Source organism: Pseudophryne corroboree, chromosome 6 (genome assembly GCF_028390025.1).
Source record: "Pseudophryne corroboree isolate aPseCor3 chromosome 6, aPseCor3.hap2, whole genome shotgun sequence".
Taxonomy (NCBI): Eukaryota; Metazoa; Chordata; class Amphibia; order Anura; family Myobatrachidae; genus Pseudophryne; species Pseudophryne corroboree.
Window position 1 is genome coordinate 114188793 of NC_086449.1, and position 18068 is coordinate 114206860.

Genomic DNA, 18068 nt, shown 5'->3' on the forward strand with positions numbered 1-18068 from the left:
ATTTTACCCTGGGACAATGGTTTCCCGTTTAACCCACAGATCTCAATCTCTGATGCCAAAGGTACTGAGGGAACAGAGTGTTCCAGGGCGAATTGACGGTCCATGAAAACCCCATCGGCCCCACTGTCAACAACGGCCTCAGTCTTGACAGTTTGACCAAGGATCTCCAAAGTCACCGGAATGAGAAAAGTCTTTTTGGGAAATTCTGACTTCTGGCCTGACAGGATATTTCCCATCACCCTCAGGCCCTGAAGTTTTCCGGTTTTTCTGGGCATGATACTACAACATGACCTTTATTCCCACAGTACAAACACAAACCCTGCTGTCTCCTCCGCGTCTTCTCACGCGAGGAGAGGCGGGTAGCCCCAATCTGCATAGGCTCCTCTGAATATTCCTCAGAGTCTGAGGTTCCCTTGGGAAAAAAGGAAACTGCGGTCTCCCTTTCAAGCCTATGCTCTCTCAGCCGTCTATCCACCCGGATGGATAACTACATGAGCTGATCTAAGCTATCAGGCGAGGGATATTGTACCAGTTGGTCCTTTATCTGGTCAGAAAGGCCCCTTCGGTACTGGTTTCTCAGGGCTGGGTCATTCCACTGGGTATCATGAGCCAACCTCCGAAACTCCGTACTATAAACCTCAGCTGGCCGTCACCCTTGCTTAAGAACCGTAATCTGAGCCTCGGCTGAAGCCATCTTGTCAGGGTCATCATACAAAATGCCCAGTGCCGTAAAATAAGCATCAACACTTTTAAGCGACGGACAGTCAGGCTGTTACCCATATGCCTAGACCTGTGGGTCTCCTTGTAGCAAGGAAATCACCATGCCCACCCGCTGAATCTCCGACCCAGAAGACTGGGGCCTATGCCTGAAATATAGCTTACAGCTCTCCTTGAAACAAAAGAACTGCGAGCGATCTCCAGAAAAACGATCCGGGAGATTTACTTTCGGCTCCTTAACCCCTGAACTTGCCGCTGCTGCTGCGGGAGCTCCGCTAGCGGCCTGCGGGGTGTTCATTTTAATGGACATCTCATTAAATTGTCGAGTCAGGACCTGCACCTGATCGACCACCTGTTGCAAAGTATTTTGAGGGGTATGCTCCATATTCCCACAAAATTTCAACAGGAGTAAGGCTGCTGAATATGTTACGCACACCAGGAGGGAAGCGAAGCAAACGAACTCACAGACAGTATAACATAACATACACAGGAGGTGATGGAATAACTAATAAACACAAAGTGAACGGAGAAGCCCAAAGGCTCAGGAATTGGGTGTCTCCCTAGTGTCAGGAATGCTCAGATGGAATAGAGCGGACAATGAAGCGATGTGTAGTGATTTAACATGTGGAGCACTTGAAATGATGTTGCTAAGAGCAACAGAAAAAACCCCAAAGGGTTACCAACGGGTGTGGGAATAAACTCCTTGGTCAGAGATAGAAATATAGACACAAAGAGAGTATCCACAATCCTAACCCCCACTTGCAGGGCACAGGTTCAGCTTAATGCCACTAAACTGACACCTGGACGCCCTGCACAGTGAGGGAGGATTAAGCAAGCAGGTCTGAGAGTACAGCCGCAAACCTGCTGGGTTCACAGAATAGCAAAAGAACCCCAGCAGGTCAAACAACTGACTCCAGTCTTACTGCTAGGTCCGGATTGGCAGAATGAAGTACCGAATCCCAAGGCCTATTCGCAGTAAGCAACAAGTAAATACAAAGTCACACAGTACTAGCTAACTCTCTGGAACTGACTAACAAACAAAGATTCAGCAGCATTTGCCTAGCCTGAGAGGATGGTTTATATAGCAGGTGCTGTCCACGCCCCACTCAGACCTCACAGACTGTGAGCACAAAACCAGCGCCGCATTCCCTGCCGTGCACAGAGCCTGTAACCACTACACAGTAAAAACCCGGACCGGCGTATCAGCTGCGCTCAGGTTACTTCGCTAACACTTGCCTCCCGGTTGCCATGGCGACGTGGCAGCACAGAGCAGGAGATCCTAACAAGGTCATAAAAGGGTTGGAATCTTTCAAGTCTATGTTCTTGATTAAATTTAATGAATGCATAGTATTAAATAGATATGAATGCAGAGAGTCCACCCAAAGTTGGAGAAATAAATCAATGTAAAAGAATAAATTTGAAGTAAGGAAATCAATACCCAAAATAATATGACAACCAGGAGGTGTATCCAGTGTTTTGTGATTCTTACGGAGGTAATAGTAAATGGTGGTAATAGGAAAAGGAATATACAAAAACTTCCACTCTTCTCTGGATACGACCCCCAGCTCTATGCATTGTCATGAAACTTTTTGAATTTTATCTGGAAATGATTAATGGGATTTGATTCTAAAGGTGTAGACAAGACTAATTTCTAATGTCTTCTTTCTGATAGTCTACAGTATATTGAACTGCTAACTTTCCAACTTTGTCTGCAAACTTAATAGTGATTGCTATACTGTATCTGGTGTGAGCTCCATGTTGTTAGTCTCCGACTATACCCAATTCAACATATCTAGGCCTCCTTGGTCCCCATCATCACCTCTGCAACAGGGCTGAAAGACATCACAATACATCAGTGTGTGCCATTGTCTCCGTGAATAATCTCCAATCATTCTAGAAGTGATCAAACCACTTTGCCCATGGCATCCGTGGCCACCTTTACCAACTTACCTAATTCCCTAATACAGTATTTCATTCATTTTGAAATTGCTTACACATTAGTTATTTTTTCTCCCACCAGACGGTGCAATTTTTATCACCTACAAAGGTCTTGAATCAACCTTAAATGGGAATATATTAACTACACAAGACCCTGAAGATAACAGAAAATCTGTGATCATCTCAAGGGTGGTGACTGGAGCCATCGCAAACCCAGCTAGGGTAAACTTTCATTCGCCGGTGATTTTCAGGCTTTCTCATGTAGAGGTTAGTGTATTTAAAAATGAATGCATCTATTTATCTGGTGATAGGGATTTTTCTTTTAATGGATTTCCACTGATAATGGGGCTAATTCAGGTTGGATCCCAGTGTGCAGTCTGCAATGCTGAAAAGATGAGGGCGCATGTGCAGCGTCCATCGTGCACATTCGCCCGCAAAAAATGCGGTCGCCTTTGCCTGCCAATCAGGCAGAGACAGTCGCGGGGCGGGGGTGGCAACGCTCCGTTTCCAGGGAGGAGACGGAGCATTGCGGGGGCGGCGCGTCATGAACGGGGGCGGAGTTGGATGAACAGGGGCATGTCATGGGCGTGATTACAACAGCTGCGTGACATCAAACGCAGCCGCTGCGAGCAGGAAACTGGCGGCAAGTTTCCTGCGGCCGTAGCTAAGCTGCACCGGCAGGAGGCTCCCTCAGTTTCTGCTAACAAACAGAAATTACGGACGCTTGCATTTTTGTGCTTGTTCAACTGAGGAGGCTCCGGTCAGCATGCTGGGCAGCCTTGCCCAGCGATGGGAGGCCCCCAACATGCGATACAAAGGATAGCAAATTCTGCCGATTAGCAGAATTTGCTGTCCAACCTGAATTAGCCCCAATATCCATAATACACAATAATAACACACAATGGGGTCAGTAATTTTGTGGGCTAAATGTTTTTTCTAGAGAATCCAGTCTGTCAGAACCAGTAATATCTATGAGGCATGAGACATGAAGTCCCTCATGCATTATTGATGTTACCAAGTTTTAGTAAATATATAGGCAATATTCTCATGACATTACAGTAGCATTATTCCGCAAATTGGTGGTCATTCCGAGTTGTTCGCTCGGTAAATTTTTTCGCATCGCAGCGATTTTCCGCTTAGTGCGCATGCGCAATGTCCGCAGTGCGACTGCGCCAAGTAAATTTGCTATGCAGTTAGGTATTATACTCACGTTTTTTTCTTCGTTCTGTTGATCGTAATGTGATTGACAGGAAGTGGGTGTTTCTGGGCAGAAACAGGCCGTTTTATGGGCGTGTGAGAATAAACGCTACCGTTTCTGGGAAAAACGCGGGAGTGGCTGGAGAAACGGAGGAGTGTCTGGACGAACGCTGGGTGTGTTTGTGACGTCAAACCAGGAACGACAAGCACTGAACTGATCGCAGATGCCGAGTAAGTCTGGAGCTACTCAGAAACTGCACAGAGATGTCTTTTCGCAATGTTGCGAATCTTTCGTTCGCAATTTTAAGAAGCTAAGATTCACTCCCAGTAGGCGGCGGCTTAGCGTGTGTAAAGCTGCTAAAAGCAGCTTGCGAGCGAACAACTCGGAATGAGGGCCATTGTCTGTCTCCCTGTGTGCCGGGAGGAATACTGTTTAATGAAGAATGCCCTTGTCATTGAATTGTGTACATTTTTTTTTCTCAGACCCTCAAACCCTTTCATAAGTCTATATGTGTGTTCTGGAGCTCTGATTTGTATGGTTGGTCAAACACAGATTGCATCACTACATCTTATAATAATGACTACACCACCTGTTCCTGCTTCCATTTTTCAAGCTTTGCTGTAATCATGGCACCACATGACACTGCGGTGATTAAGGTACATTTTCTGGAAATTATGTCACTTCAGTCACCAACATAATCACATACTACTACAGTATTATATTTTTACTTTTTAAAATATATACAGTAGAATATCCTGCTATAGACAGTCAATTACTGAAAATATTTATAATAATAGCTTCATCAAGTCGCACTCTCAGAAAGATTGGCAATTATATTGGCTAATTACTGTAGTCTAAGATTACAGAATGTGTGTCCACAATATGAACCAGATGCTGGATAATTCAAAATTAATTTAACAGTATTAACAGTGTTTTCATTGATAATGTATGTATGCTTTAGACTAGAGAATGACAAAAGGTGAGAAGTGTTGAGAACATTGAATGTAGAGATGGAAGAAAGTTGAACTTGATGACTGAAAAATGGAGAATACACAGGGAGAGGTAGAGAGCACATATATGGAGCATGCAGGGGAAAGATAACATGTAGGGGACAGAAATCACCCAAATGGAACATAAGACGTCATACATTACAGTATATGTACCCAGTATGATAGTACAATTCTATTACACTTTACAGACACACTGTAGGATCCCAACACATACCGAATATGACCTGACCTTGGGTTATATTCATAACACCGTTCCATTATACAATAATAATAATAATAATAATAATAATAATAATAATAATAATAATTTTATTTATATAGCGCTCTTTCTCCAATAGGACTCAAAGCACTTAACAGATACATAGCATAATATAGTACAGAAAATAATGAAGTACAGAACAGATTTTCATAAAATACAGAAGCATGGAGATACTAAAGGGACATTATGGAAATGCTTGAGTAAACAGGAAAGTTTTGAGTCTAGTTTTGAAGGATTCTACAGTTGGGGCCTCTCGCACTGTGCGGGGAAGTGAGTTCCATAGAGTCAGAGCCGCATGACTAAAAGCTCGACCCCCAGATGAATTACGGGAGATTCTAGGTACTGCTAAAAGTCCTTCATCTACAGATCGCAGTAATCGAGTGGGGCATAAACACAGGACTTTATAACACCAAATGTTAGCTGACCATTAGACATGATGATAATGCCATATTATTACCTGCCTAGTATGAAAATACAGTTTGATTATACTCTAAACAACCAAAAGATACTACAACTGTCCAACATGACTTGATAATTAGATAATGATCTTTATTATAAGATAAGATTTAGGGGCTACTTCAGTAAGGATACCAAATTCTGCTAATCAGCAGAATTTGCTATCCTTTGGCTCGCATGCTGGGGGTTGCCCATCGCTGGGCAAGGCCGGCCAGCATGCTGACAGACGCCTCCCCACCTTGATGAAGCAGAAATTGTGATCGCCTCGCAATTTCTGCTTCATTGTAAAAATTATTGATTCCTCCTGCCGGCGCAGCTTAGCTGTGGCCGCAGGAGACCCGGCGCCATATTACCCATTGCGGCGGCTGCATGTGACTTCACGCAGCCGCCATGATCATGCCCTCGACACGAACCTGTTCGCTCCGCACCACCTACCGTTCATGACGCTCCGACCCCGCAATGCTCCATCTCCTCCCTGGTAACAGAGCATTGCCCGCCCCCCGCCCCGCGACTGCTTCTGCCTGATTGACAGGCAGAGGCAATCGCATTTTCTGCGCTCCCCGCAGAAAGTGCGGGTGCATGCGCAGTATGGGCACTGCACATGCGCCCGCGGGCCGACTGCAAAAATACTGGTTGTGGCCCCTATACTAGTGTGGCTGTCACAATATCCCAGAATGTGGGCAAGAGACTATTTGTTACTTTGCAAACTATTCAGTTCAGTTAGTCTGTCTGCAAAGTTAACAGGGTGGGTACAAGATTTAGCTATATGGACAGTTGATTGGTATAAGTATACCAATATTTTATTAGAAACATATACTTTAAGTACCACTAAACTGAATGTCATAATTGGACAATATAAGTTATAACCATACTGGTATCAGTTATCTTAAATGCAAGCATAAAGTCTAGAGATGTGCGGCGGGTACTTTTCGTGTTAAAAGATTTCATAATCTTGTTTTGGGTGTTGAGTGACACCCAGAGTCCACCTCGACTGCTGACACATAGGGCGCAGGGGTTCTCTATTCTTCTCACTATCACTTTTCGTGTTTTGGTTCTAATTCCACTTTCGTGTTTTGGTTTTGGCTTGGTTTTGCCAAAACCACCCTTTCGTGTTTTGGTTTTGGTTTTGAATCTGGATGATTTTTGAAAAAACATAAAAACAGCTAAAAACACAGAATTTGGGGGTAATTTTGCTCCTACAGTATTATTATCCTCAATAACATTAATTTCCACTCATTTCCAGTCTATTCTGAACATCTCACACCTCACAATATTGTTTTTAGGCCTAAAAGTTGCACCGAGGTGGCTGTATGACTAAGCTAAGGGACACAAGTGTGTGGCACAAACACCTGGCCCATCTAGGAGTGGCACTGCAGTTAGACAGGATGGCAAAAAAAAAAAACTAGTCCCCTAACAGCACATGATGCAAAGAAGAAAAAGAGGTGCAATGAGGTAGCTGGATGGCCAAGCTAAACGACACAAGTGTGCGGCACAAACACCTGGCCCATCTAAGAGTGGCACTGCAGTTACAGACAGGATGGCACAAAAAAAACTAGTCCCCAAACAGCACATGATGCAAAGAAGAAAAAGAGGTGCAAGATGGAATTGTCCTTGGGCCCTCCCACCTACCCTTATGTTGTATAAACAGGACATGCACACTTTAACAAACCGACAGGGTCTGCCACACGACTGTGGCTGAAATGACTGGCTGGTTTGGGCTCCCACCAAAAAAGAAGCAATCAATCTCTCCTTGCACAAACTGGCTCTACAGAGGCAAGATGTCCACCTCAACCTCATCGTCTGATTCTCACCCCTTTCACTGTGTACATGCTCCTCCTCACAGAGTATTAATTCGTCCCCACTGGAATCCACCATCACAGGTCCCTGTGTACTTTCTGGAGGCAATTGCTGGTAAATGTCTCCACGGAGGAATTTATAATTCATTTTGATGAACATCATCTTCTCCACATTAACTGGAAGTAACCTCCTATGCCGATTGCTGACAAGGTGACCGACTGCACTAAACACTCTTTCGGAGTACACACTGGAGGGGGGCGGGGGGGGGGCAACTTAGGTAAAATAAAGGCAGTTTGTGCAAGGGCCTCCAAATTGCATCTTTTTCCTGCCAGCATACGTACGGACTGTCTGACATGCCTATTTGGATGCTGTCACTCATATAATTCTCCACCATTCTTTCAATGGTGACAGAATCACATGCAGTGACAGTAGACATATCAGTAATCGTTGGCAGGTACTTCAGTCTGGACCCTGCATCACCGCCAGCGGGTGGGCTAGGAAATCTTATCCTTTTCCTTGCATTTCCAGTGGCGGGAGAAATTGAAGGAGGAGCTGTTGACGGGTCACGTTCCGCTTGAGTTGACAATTTACTAACCAGCAGGTCTTTGCACCTCTGCACACTTGTGTCTGCTGGAAAGAGAGATATAACGTAGGCTTTAAACCTAGGATCGAGCACGGTGGCCAAAATGTAGTGCTCTGATTTCAACAGATTGACCACCCTTGAATCCTGGCAAAGCGAATGAAGGGCTTCATCCACAAGTCCCACATACTTTGTGGAATGGCTCCGTCTTAGCTCCTCCTTAAATTTATCCAGCTGCTTCTGCAAAAGCCTGATGAAGGGAATGACTTGACTCAAGCTGGCAGTGTCTGAACTGACTTCACGTGTGGCAAGTTCGAAGGGTTGGAGAACCTTGCACAAGTGGGAAATCATTCTCCACTGCACTTGAGTCAGGTGCGTTACCCCTCCTTTGCCTATATCGTAGGTGGATGTATAGGCTTGAATGGCCTTTTGCTGCTCCTCCATTCTCTGAAGCATATAGTGTTGAATTCTACCTCGTTACCACCTTTTGCTTCAACTGATGGCGGGGCAGGTTCAGGAGTGTTTGCTGGCATTCCAGTCTTCGCAGGGCCAGTGCAAGGTTTTTCGGCACCCTAGGCAAAACTACAGCAGCTGCCCCCCCCTTCCCAGTCCGTCAGGTGAAAGTATAGAGGTAGCTTCTTATAAGTTCCGCTCCCAGCCACTTGACCTTCAATTCCTCCTCTCTGTACAGTCCACACATATCCTGACATATTTTGTCTTTTTTCATTTTCACATCCTCCTGACCCTTGGTCAACATCACTGGGTAAAATAGTCTCACCCCCACACTATAAAATATATTTAATGAATTTCTCACCCTCAATGACCTCAGTGCTGACTTGCGGGTCCCAGCTCGGTCAGGCAGATTTAGAATCCGATTCCAGTCTCCCGAGTCCCACTCATCGTCGCCTTCTTGCGGGATGAGACGTCATAATGTCTCATCCACAGTGCCAGTAGCACACGGTCATCTACCAATCACTGGTCCTGCCAGAAGGGGAGAACAAGCAGCACTGCGGGTTTATAGACACAGCTGCATGAGTCGGAGATTATTCTACTTCTCTCCCAGCCAGTGTTAGATTAAGGCTTGTAGGGGTCCAAGACAACCAAGTTGTGGGAGACCCCACTAATAACATTGAAGGGAAACCACATTACCCCCCCCCCCCCACCCGCATAATAGTTATACCCCTTTTCCACTAGCTCAAAAAACATGGGTAAATGCACGGGGGCGCGCATTTACCCGTGTTTTTTGCTAGTGGAAAAGGGTCAACCCGGATCAAGTGATCCGGGAATCCTACTCGGGTAGCTTACCGGGTTGAACACGAGTTCAACCCGGTAAGCTGTGCAGTGTAAACGGAAGCCGTGTCGATGCGACACGGCTCCCGTTCACAGTCTATGGAAGGGCGGCGCTGGGCGCACAAGTGTCAGGCTCCCGACTGCGACCCGTGCTTTAGAGGTGGAAAAGGGGTATTAGAGGTACATTGGGGCGGTAAGTGCCACAGACGCACGCCCCGCACACCGCCGGCCAGAGACAGAGCAGGGAGCCGCTGGGTGAGGGCACGGAATCCCCTTCATGCTTCTTCTTCACACGAGACTAACCTGGGCAGTGTGAGGAGCTCATCGGCATCCAAAGAGGGGGTGGAATGGGGAAACAACTAAATGTTGTGCTTTGATTTTATTTGCAGTGCTGGTAGCTGATTCGGGAGATATTGTGTTAGGGCCCCAGGACGACTGTCCCTGTTGACCTTTTTATAATCTAACCCTGGTCCCAGATAAAGATATATTGTGTTACATATATTGGGAGTGCTGTCTATTTTGAATTATTTATATATATATATATATATATTAGCAGTTTCTTATATAGCGCAACATATTCCGTTGCGCTTTATATCCACACACATAAACCCAGAGCCTAATATTGAAATGTAGTTGGTAATAGAAAAAAACATTTAATACAGCCTGTCTTTTTCTTTGCTGTCGGCAAAGACAGGCAGTGATGACGACACATGCACAGGACAGAGAGAGCCTGCACATTCCTCTCTGTTTGTGCTGTAAACAAACATAACCTCAAGACTCACATGGATCCTGATTCCTTCTTCCATGCAGCCTGCGTGCCCAGCTAGTCACGGAGCCGCAGGCTGCATACACTAGATAAGTTACTACTGGGCAGCTGGTCCATTCATTGCTCGGCAGCCACAATCACTGCCTGCGAAGCCAGCGGCTGTCAGCATGCAAGTGGGGAGCAGGGAGCACTGTACCGCAGATCAGATCTGTTATAGAGATCAGATCCGATCTGTGGTGGCTGGCCCATTCAGATGGGGTGGGGGGGCAGCAATCATGAAGGGTGCGTGGGAGGGGGGCTAAGTAGCAATCGGAGTAGCAATCGCAGGGTGGGCCAGGGGGTGTAATATGCGGGATGAGTGAGAGAGGGTGGGAGAGATCGTGCTGTTGTGGTGCGGGCCGGCAGTGAGGATGCGGAACAAGTGAGTTTATTACAGCGAGGGGGGTAGGAGAAAACTACAGGGAGCAAAGGGCAGTGCCGGCCAGTGGGAGGAGAGCAGTTGGAGAAGATAACGGTAGCACAGAGAGAGGAGATTCTGCTGCAGGACAGCTTAGAACAATCCGCCCTCACACTGTTAGTGCCGGCTGATGGGAAGTGATGGGCGGCTGCAGTATCCTTGCTTCTCGTCTCTTAGGGAATGGAAGGAGCACACAGCTAAGGGCATAATAAAGGAAGCGTTCATCGGAAGTGTGCAGGGCCGCCCTCCAGTGGCCGGCGCCCATAGGCAGCTGCCTAAAGCTGCCTAGTGGTGGCGCCGGCCCTGAGTCTTCAGCACACAGTGGCAGAATGCCGAAAGTGGCCCGCAATTTTTTTCGGGCCACTGACAGCATGTCCTGCACACCACTGTCATTTTTTAAAAAATTCTGCACCACCAAATTAATTGTACGTGCAAAACATGGGACATGCTGGAATTTGCCCACATGTAATGCACGTACAATATTGGTGGCATTGTCCGATACCACAAATCCCCAGGAGAGTCCATTTTGGGTAAGCCATTCTGCGATGATGTTCCTCGGTTTCCGTAAGAGGTTGTCAGCTGTATGCCTCTTAAGGAAAGCGGTGATACATAGCGTAGCCTGCCTAGGAACGAGTTGGCATTTGCGAGATGCTGCTACTGGTGCCGCTGCTGTTATTGCTGCGGGAGGCCATACATCTACTCAGTGGGCTGTTACAGTCATATAGTCCTTAGTCTGCCCTGTTCCACTTGTCCACATGTCTGTGGTTAAGTGGACACTGGATGCAACCGCATTTTGTAGGACACTGGTGACTCTTTTTCTGACGTCTGTGTACATTCTCGGTATTGCCTGCCTAGAGAAGTGGAACCTAGATGGGATTTGACACCGGGGACACAGTACCTGAAACAATTTTCTAAGTCCCACTGAACTGGTGGATACCAGGCGCACGTCTAACACCAACAGAAGGCCTCATTTATCCGCTTTGCAAAAGGATGACTGCTGTCATATTTCATCTTCTCACAAAGGACTGTTGAACAGTCAATTGCTTACTGGAAGTAGTACAAGTGGTCTTCCGACTTCCCCTCTGGGATGACGATCGACTCCCAGCAGCAACAACAGCACGTACCACTCAAGGATCCTACGGAGGAATCCCGGTTAGGAGAGGACTCCTCAGTCATGACAGTGACATGGCCTGCAGGACTACTGACGTTCCTGACTGAGGAGGAAGTTGGTGGTGTGGCTTGCAGGAGCTTGGGTACAGGAGGAAGAAGGGATTTAGGTGTCAGTGGACTGCTTACGCTCTTACCCAAAGTTTCATAACTTGACATTGACTTCTGATGAATGCGCAGCAGGTGACACATAAGGGAGGATGTTCCTAGGTGGTTAACATCCTTACCCCTACTTATCACAGATTGACAGAGGCAACAGATGGCTTGACACCTGTTGTCTGGATTTGTGGAGAAATAATTCCACACCAAAGAAATGGCTTTTTTGGTAGTCTCCCCCGGTGCCTGACTTAGACAAACCACATCACCATCAGAATCCTCATTGTCAACTTCCTCCTCTGCGCCAGCAACACCCATATCCTCATCCTGGTGTACTTCAACAGTGACATCTTCAATTTGAATATCAGGAACTGGACTGTGGGTGCTCCTTCCAGCACTTGCAGGGGGCGTGCAAATGGTGGAAGGAGCCACCTCTTCCCGTCCAGTGTTGGGAAGGTCAGGCATCGCAATCGCCGACACACTTGGGGAATTGTGATACCATCTCAGAACGCACAGTTCTTTTCTGTGCTCTTTAAAGCTTAACTCTTTTAATTTTTCTAGCGGGAGAATGAGGGCTTCCATCGTCATGTGAAGCTGAACTACTAGCCATGAACATAGGCCAGGGCCTCAGCTGTTCCTTGCCAGCCCGTGTCATAAATGGCATATTGGCAAGTTTACGTTTCTCCTCAGACGATTTAAATTTATTTTTTTGGTTCTTTTTATTGAACTTTTGCTTTTTGGATATTACATGCCCTCTACTATTACATTGGGCATCGGCCTTGGCAGACGACGTTGATGGCATTTCATTGTCTATGTCATGGCTACTGGTAGCAGCTTTAGCACTAGGAGGAAGTGGTTCTTCTTGATCTTTCCGTATTTTATCCTCAAAATTTTTGTTTTCCATTATTTTATGGGAGTTATGTAAAAGACAATATGCGGCACAGGAATGACTGGAATGACTGGTGCACAGGACACTACCACTGGTCTGATGCAGCACAACACAACAACATTGTAAGGGACTTGTTGTTGTTATAATTATTATACGGCAGCAGTGGACATATAGCAGCATCGTATACCACTGTGACTGCCTTGTCACTGGAACGAATGATGGCCAGGACACTACCACTGGTCTGAAGCAGGACAACACACCACCACTAAAAGGGACTTGTTGTTGTTGTTACTATTATTATACAGCAGCTGTGGACATATAGCAGCAGCGTATACCACTGTGACTGCTTCATCACTGGAATGACTGATGGCCAGGACACTACCACTGGTCTGAAGCAGCACAACACAACAACACTGTAAGGGACTTGTTGTTGTTGTTGTTGTTGTTATTATTATTATTATTATTATTATTATTATTATTATTATTATTATTATACGGCAGCAGTGGACATATAGAAGCAGCGTATATCGTCACTGGAATGACTGATGAACAGGACACTACCACTGGTCTGATGCAGCACAACACAACAACACTGTAAGGGACTTGTGGTTGTTGCTATAATTATTATATGGCAGCAGTGGATATATAGCAGCAGCGTATATCGTCACTGGAATGACTGATGAACAGGACACTACCACTGGTCTGATGCAGCACAACACAACAACACTTTATACAGCTACACTGGATATATGGCAGCAGAGAACACCAACACTGTGACTGGCTGGACTGATGCAGCACAATACACTGACTACACTGGACTGGACAGCACAACACAGCACCACTTTATACAGCTACACTGGCAGGAGAGGACACCAACACTGTGACTAGCTGGACTGATGCAACACAATACACTGACTACACTGGACTGGACTGAGCAGCACAACACAGCACAAGACTCGCCACCCCACTTTCCCGCCCCCACACAGAAACTGAACACTGAGGACACGTACTCTCAATACACGCTCCGAGACTGGAGTGAAAATGGCCGCGACGCGCGGCTCCTTATATGGATTCCTAATCCTGTGAGAATCCGACAGCGGGATGATGACATTTTGCCGCGTTCGGGATTCTGACTCAGGCGGGAAAATTTGAGCCTGGCTCGGAACCGAACTCGGAAGGCAAAGTCTCGAGAACCAAACCCGCTCATCTATAGCATAAACATGCAAATAGAAATGTTACCAGTCTCCGGAGGATATGTATCAAGCCTTCTAAAGAGTGTAGAAGAGAACAAGTGGAAAAGTTGCCCAGAGTTATTTGTTTTAGATTTATACTTGGTTAGTTCTCCTGTTGGACTGCATCTGGTCAGCTCATATTGTATTTCACCTGTCTTTCAGCAGACACACATCTGCCACTAGAACTTGTGAACAGACAATGCCTTTTGCCTTTCTTGGAAGTAAAATCACTATATTATCTCCTCAATATATTGATAAATCATGAAAGAAATTTTCAATCAGTATCAGACGCCACAACCTTTCATATGCCACTTAATTTTCTCCAGACTTAGATCAATAGTTGGGGGTTTTAAGTTACTCAGAAAAGGAGTTTTATTGGTCTGGACTCTCACACCTTACATCTCCTGCTCAGGGCCATCTTAACATATAGGCACACTGGACAGCTGCCTAGGACCTCAGAAATTTAGGGCCTCTGAGTAGGGGATGGTGGTGGTCACAATCAGAGCAGCCTCTGTTAGTGAGACTCAATTACTGTATCTCATTAGTCTTACTGACGGAAACACTGGGCCAGGAATGACAAAACATTCACTCCAAAAACATGTAAAACCTATTTGATGACCCACATGGCTATTAAGAAACACTAATGAATTCCTCTGTAACCTACTACTGGTGGAGTATGAGCATGGCCATCATTTAGTTTATGATTGTTTCTTATTTCACTTGATTTGGAGCAAGGTTTTTATACTGTAAAGCTTAAAACCTTTTACAATGTGATGTGCCTATTTTGGAATTGATTCATAGCTGGACGCAATGCCGATGTTCACGGAGTTGAGCAATTTTTTTTTAAAGTCTGTATATGTGCATAAATCCTTAAAACCTCCTACAGAGCATGCATCCCATAATATGTAGCCACAAAGGCGCTATTGCAAGTAATATGCACGGTATCAGGTCGTTCATGTGCGATGACTGTCAGGTGCTACTAATACATTCAAAAATTGTCCTTATAACTGGCGTATTATGGGAGTGGTGTGGACATGTCAGTGAAAGTGGCTGCATACACAGATGCTCGGCAAAGAAATCGGAGTCCATGCTCAGATGGAGAAACTTCACCTGCATAGAGCTGGTGTATGTTTCGATGGTGCTACCAATGGTGTTATCTAAAGATGCACCGATAGTATTACATCATGCTCTGATGCTAAAATCGAGGTTCCCAGTTCTTGCTCATTCATAGGCAGACTTGTAGACCAAGGGAAGGGCTGATACTATCATTAGCATAAAGTTGCAGATGCACCTATGGTAACAGACACAGCAGCGCATAAATCAGGGCCTTTTATGTCATGTGAGCCTCTCTACTATGTTATCTGTACAATAGCTTGGTGTTATGAGACATTGTTGTATGTTAGTTACAAATGTATGTTTTTTTCCCCCCACAGAAACACCATGGTCTTACTATTGTCTCTCACATTGGCCTGAGTATATCCCTTCTCTTCCTGTGCCTCTCTCTTCTTACGTTCATCATCTGTAGGTCTCTGAGGACTGCTCACACCTCTGTCTTGACAGCTCTGTGTGGATGTCTCTTCCTCGGACAGCTTCTCGTAACTGTAGGTCTTAACCAAACCTCTAATAAGGTAACTGTCTCATCCAGAACATTTATTGGTATAGTATGTTCATCTATTTCCATAAACTTCCTAATGTTTCTCTTTTAGAACAATATAAACAGTTTTTATAGCATCAATTGTTACTTGATAAATTCCATAAATTGAGCATGTTAGCTTAATTTCTTGTCTACCACTCTCCAGGTCCTCTGCTCAGTCATTGCTGGTGGGATCCAGTTCCTGTTCCTCTGTGCCTTCTGCTGGATGTTTATTGAGAGCATCCTGCTCTTCATGACTGTCCGTAACCTGCAAGCTCTGAATTATATGACTTCTCAGGGCTCAAACTTTCCAAAGATGTGTCTTGTTGGGTTTGGTATCCCTGCTGTCATTGTTGGGATCTCTGCAGCAGTACATCCACATGAATATGGAACAGAGACATAGTAAGCTTGTTTCATTATTCTATTATGTATGAGTCCATTATGTTGTCACATGTTGCACACTAACATTTTGTGTTACATACAGTATGTAGTGGACCTATGTGAGGAACTTGGGTTGATGTTTATCTCTTTTGTGGTACCAGATGTTTTGTTTGCCCAGAGGCACACCCAATACCTCTTAATAGGTATGAAATCAACTAGGCAAGTATCTTACTAAAAGCAAACTATACTTTCAAGGGCGTAGCTACCATAGGTGCAGGCAGTGCAGCTGCTATGGGGCCCAGAGCTGACAGGGGCCCACCTTCCCTACCAAAGTTACACGTGTTATATAAATTTTTCAACATTTGGGTGGTACATAGAGACCCTTACAAACTTTTGCCTTGGGGCCTACAATATATCTAGTTATGCCCCTGGAACTGCTCATTGTAATGTGGCATAAAATGAACTGGATGGGATTATAATATTATATCCCCTCCAGTTCCCCTCCACTTCAGGGGAACTGGAGGGGATATAATATTATATCCCCCTCCACTTCAGCGGACTGGAGGGGAACTGGAGGGGATATAATATTATATCCCCTCCAGTTCCCCTCCACTTCATATTGTACCACATTACAGTGCACTGTAATGTGGTACAATATGAAGTGGAGGCACTGTAATGTGGTACAATATGTGGTGCACTGTAATGTGGTACAATATGAAGTGGAGGCACCATAGTCTGACAAAATATGAACTGAGGACACTGTATGTCATAATGTAAATTGGGGGTAATATGTTGTATAATGTGACTTAGGGCACTACTATGGTTCATAAAATAGCTAGGGCACTATTATGGGGCATAAAATTAACAACTGCTGTGGAGAGGTGTCCCTTTAGAAGCATTGGCACAAGGGCCCCTTCGAAATGTTGCTATGGGGCCCACAAATTTCTGGCTACGCCCCTGTATACTTTTACTGTAAAACATACACAGGACTGCAAGGGCTAACACTTTTTTAATGAATAAGAAACAAGAAGTTCCCTGCACAATCCCAGCATCCACAACCCTATCACAGGGAAGATATATGGGGGCTGTTTCAGGGAAGACATATAGGGGCTGTATCTGAGTCAGATGTAGTTGGGTCCATGTCTGCATATTTTGTTAAATACTACTATAATCCCTTCCCCTGGTGTACATCCTTGTGTCAAAAATCAAAATGAGCAAGAACTGGGATGCTGGGGGTGTGGCCGGGCAGTTACAGCTGGCGGATGTGCAGAGTCTGAACTCTCCGCTCTTCCCTGTTTAACTGCTGCTTGCTGCCACTTTGGGGGTGCTGATCAGGCCCCTCCTAAAGGTAGTGAGCCCAAAGCAAAGGAGGATATTGGCTGCGGAGTCGGGGATAGCGACCTTACCTCTTGCGGGTTACGGCCTTGTGACTTAGCATAAGCCGGGGCCTTGATTTGCTACCGATGCCCCGATCCACTTTGCCATGGAAAACCATCTGTAGCTGCCCTTCCTTAACCCGCTGTGCTCTGTTTTCCTGGCTGCTAGGGGTCGGCTCCTTCTGGCGCCGGGTCAAAATCCTGACTGGCTGCGGCCGCAGTCTGCTATTTTACCCCGGGGTGCCTGGCTTCCCGCTCTTTCTCCAGCATCCGGAGAGGAGCTGCTGTGCCCACCGAACCTGAAGTGGCTGTCCCTGGGAGCTTCCCTCCCTCAGTCTGTGGATTCCCATAAGACCGTGGCTACCTGATTCTGTAGGTGAGAAATCCAGTCCTGCTCACCCTCTGCCATTGCTGCAGTGGATATGACAGACACTTCACTCCTGATACAGTGGCCATTATTCCTGGCAAAAATACACTCATAGGAGCTAAAGTTAGTGGGAGGTGCATTACATTATCATTCCTTCACTGTTAATTCCCTACATCCCAAGGACTTGGAGCTCCCTCTTGTGTCATCATGCTGTAATTACACCACCTTTTACAAGTATCATTCACTAAAGAGCTTATAAAGTAGGGATGAGCGGGTTCGGTTCCTCGGAATCCGAACCCGCCCGAACTTCATGTTTTTTTACACGGGGCCGAGCGACTCGGATATTCCCGCCTTGCTCGGTTAACCCGAGCGCGCCCGAACGTCATCATCCCGCTGTCGGATTCTCGCGAGGCTCGGATTCTATCGCGAGACTCGGATTCTATATAAGGAGCCGCGCGT

General features: G+C 45.8%; 1 protein-coding gene across 2 annotated transcripts in view; it reads left to right on the forward strand.

The window, feature by feature from the left end:
- The window catches only part of LOC134936597 (adhesion G protein-coupled receptor E1-like), a 291441-nt gene that overhangs the window by 179391 nt on the left and 93982 nt on the right, over nucleotides 1-18068 (forward strand). For both annotated transcript variants that reach the window (XM_063931704.1, XM_063931705.1), the window contains exons 9-12: nucleotides 2738-2922; nucleotides 4336-4509; nucleotides 15286-15480; nucleotides 15652-15887. In XM_063931704.1, the coding sequence (XP_063787774.1) occupies nucleotides 2738-2922; nucleotides 4336-4509; nucleotides 15286-15480; nucleotides 15652-15887 (790 nt within the window). The remainder of the gene's footprint in view (nucleotides 1-2737; nucleotides 2923-4335; nucleotides 4510-15285; nucleotides 15481-15651; nucleotides 15888-18068) is intronic.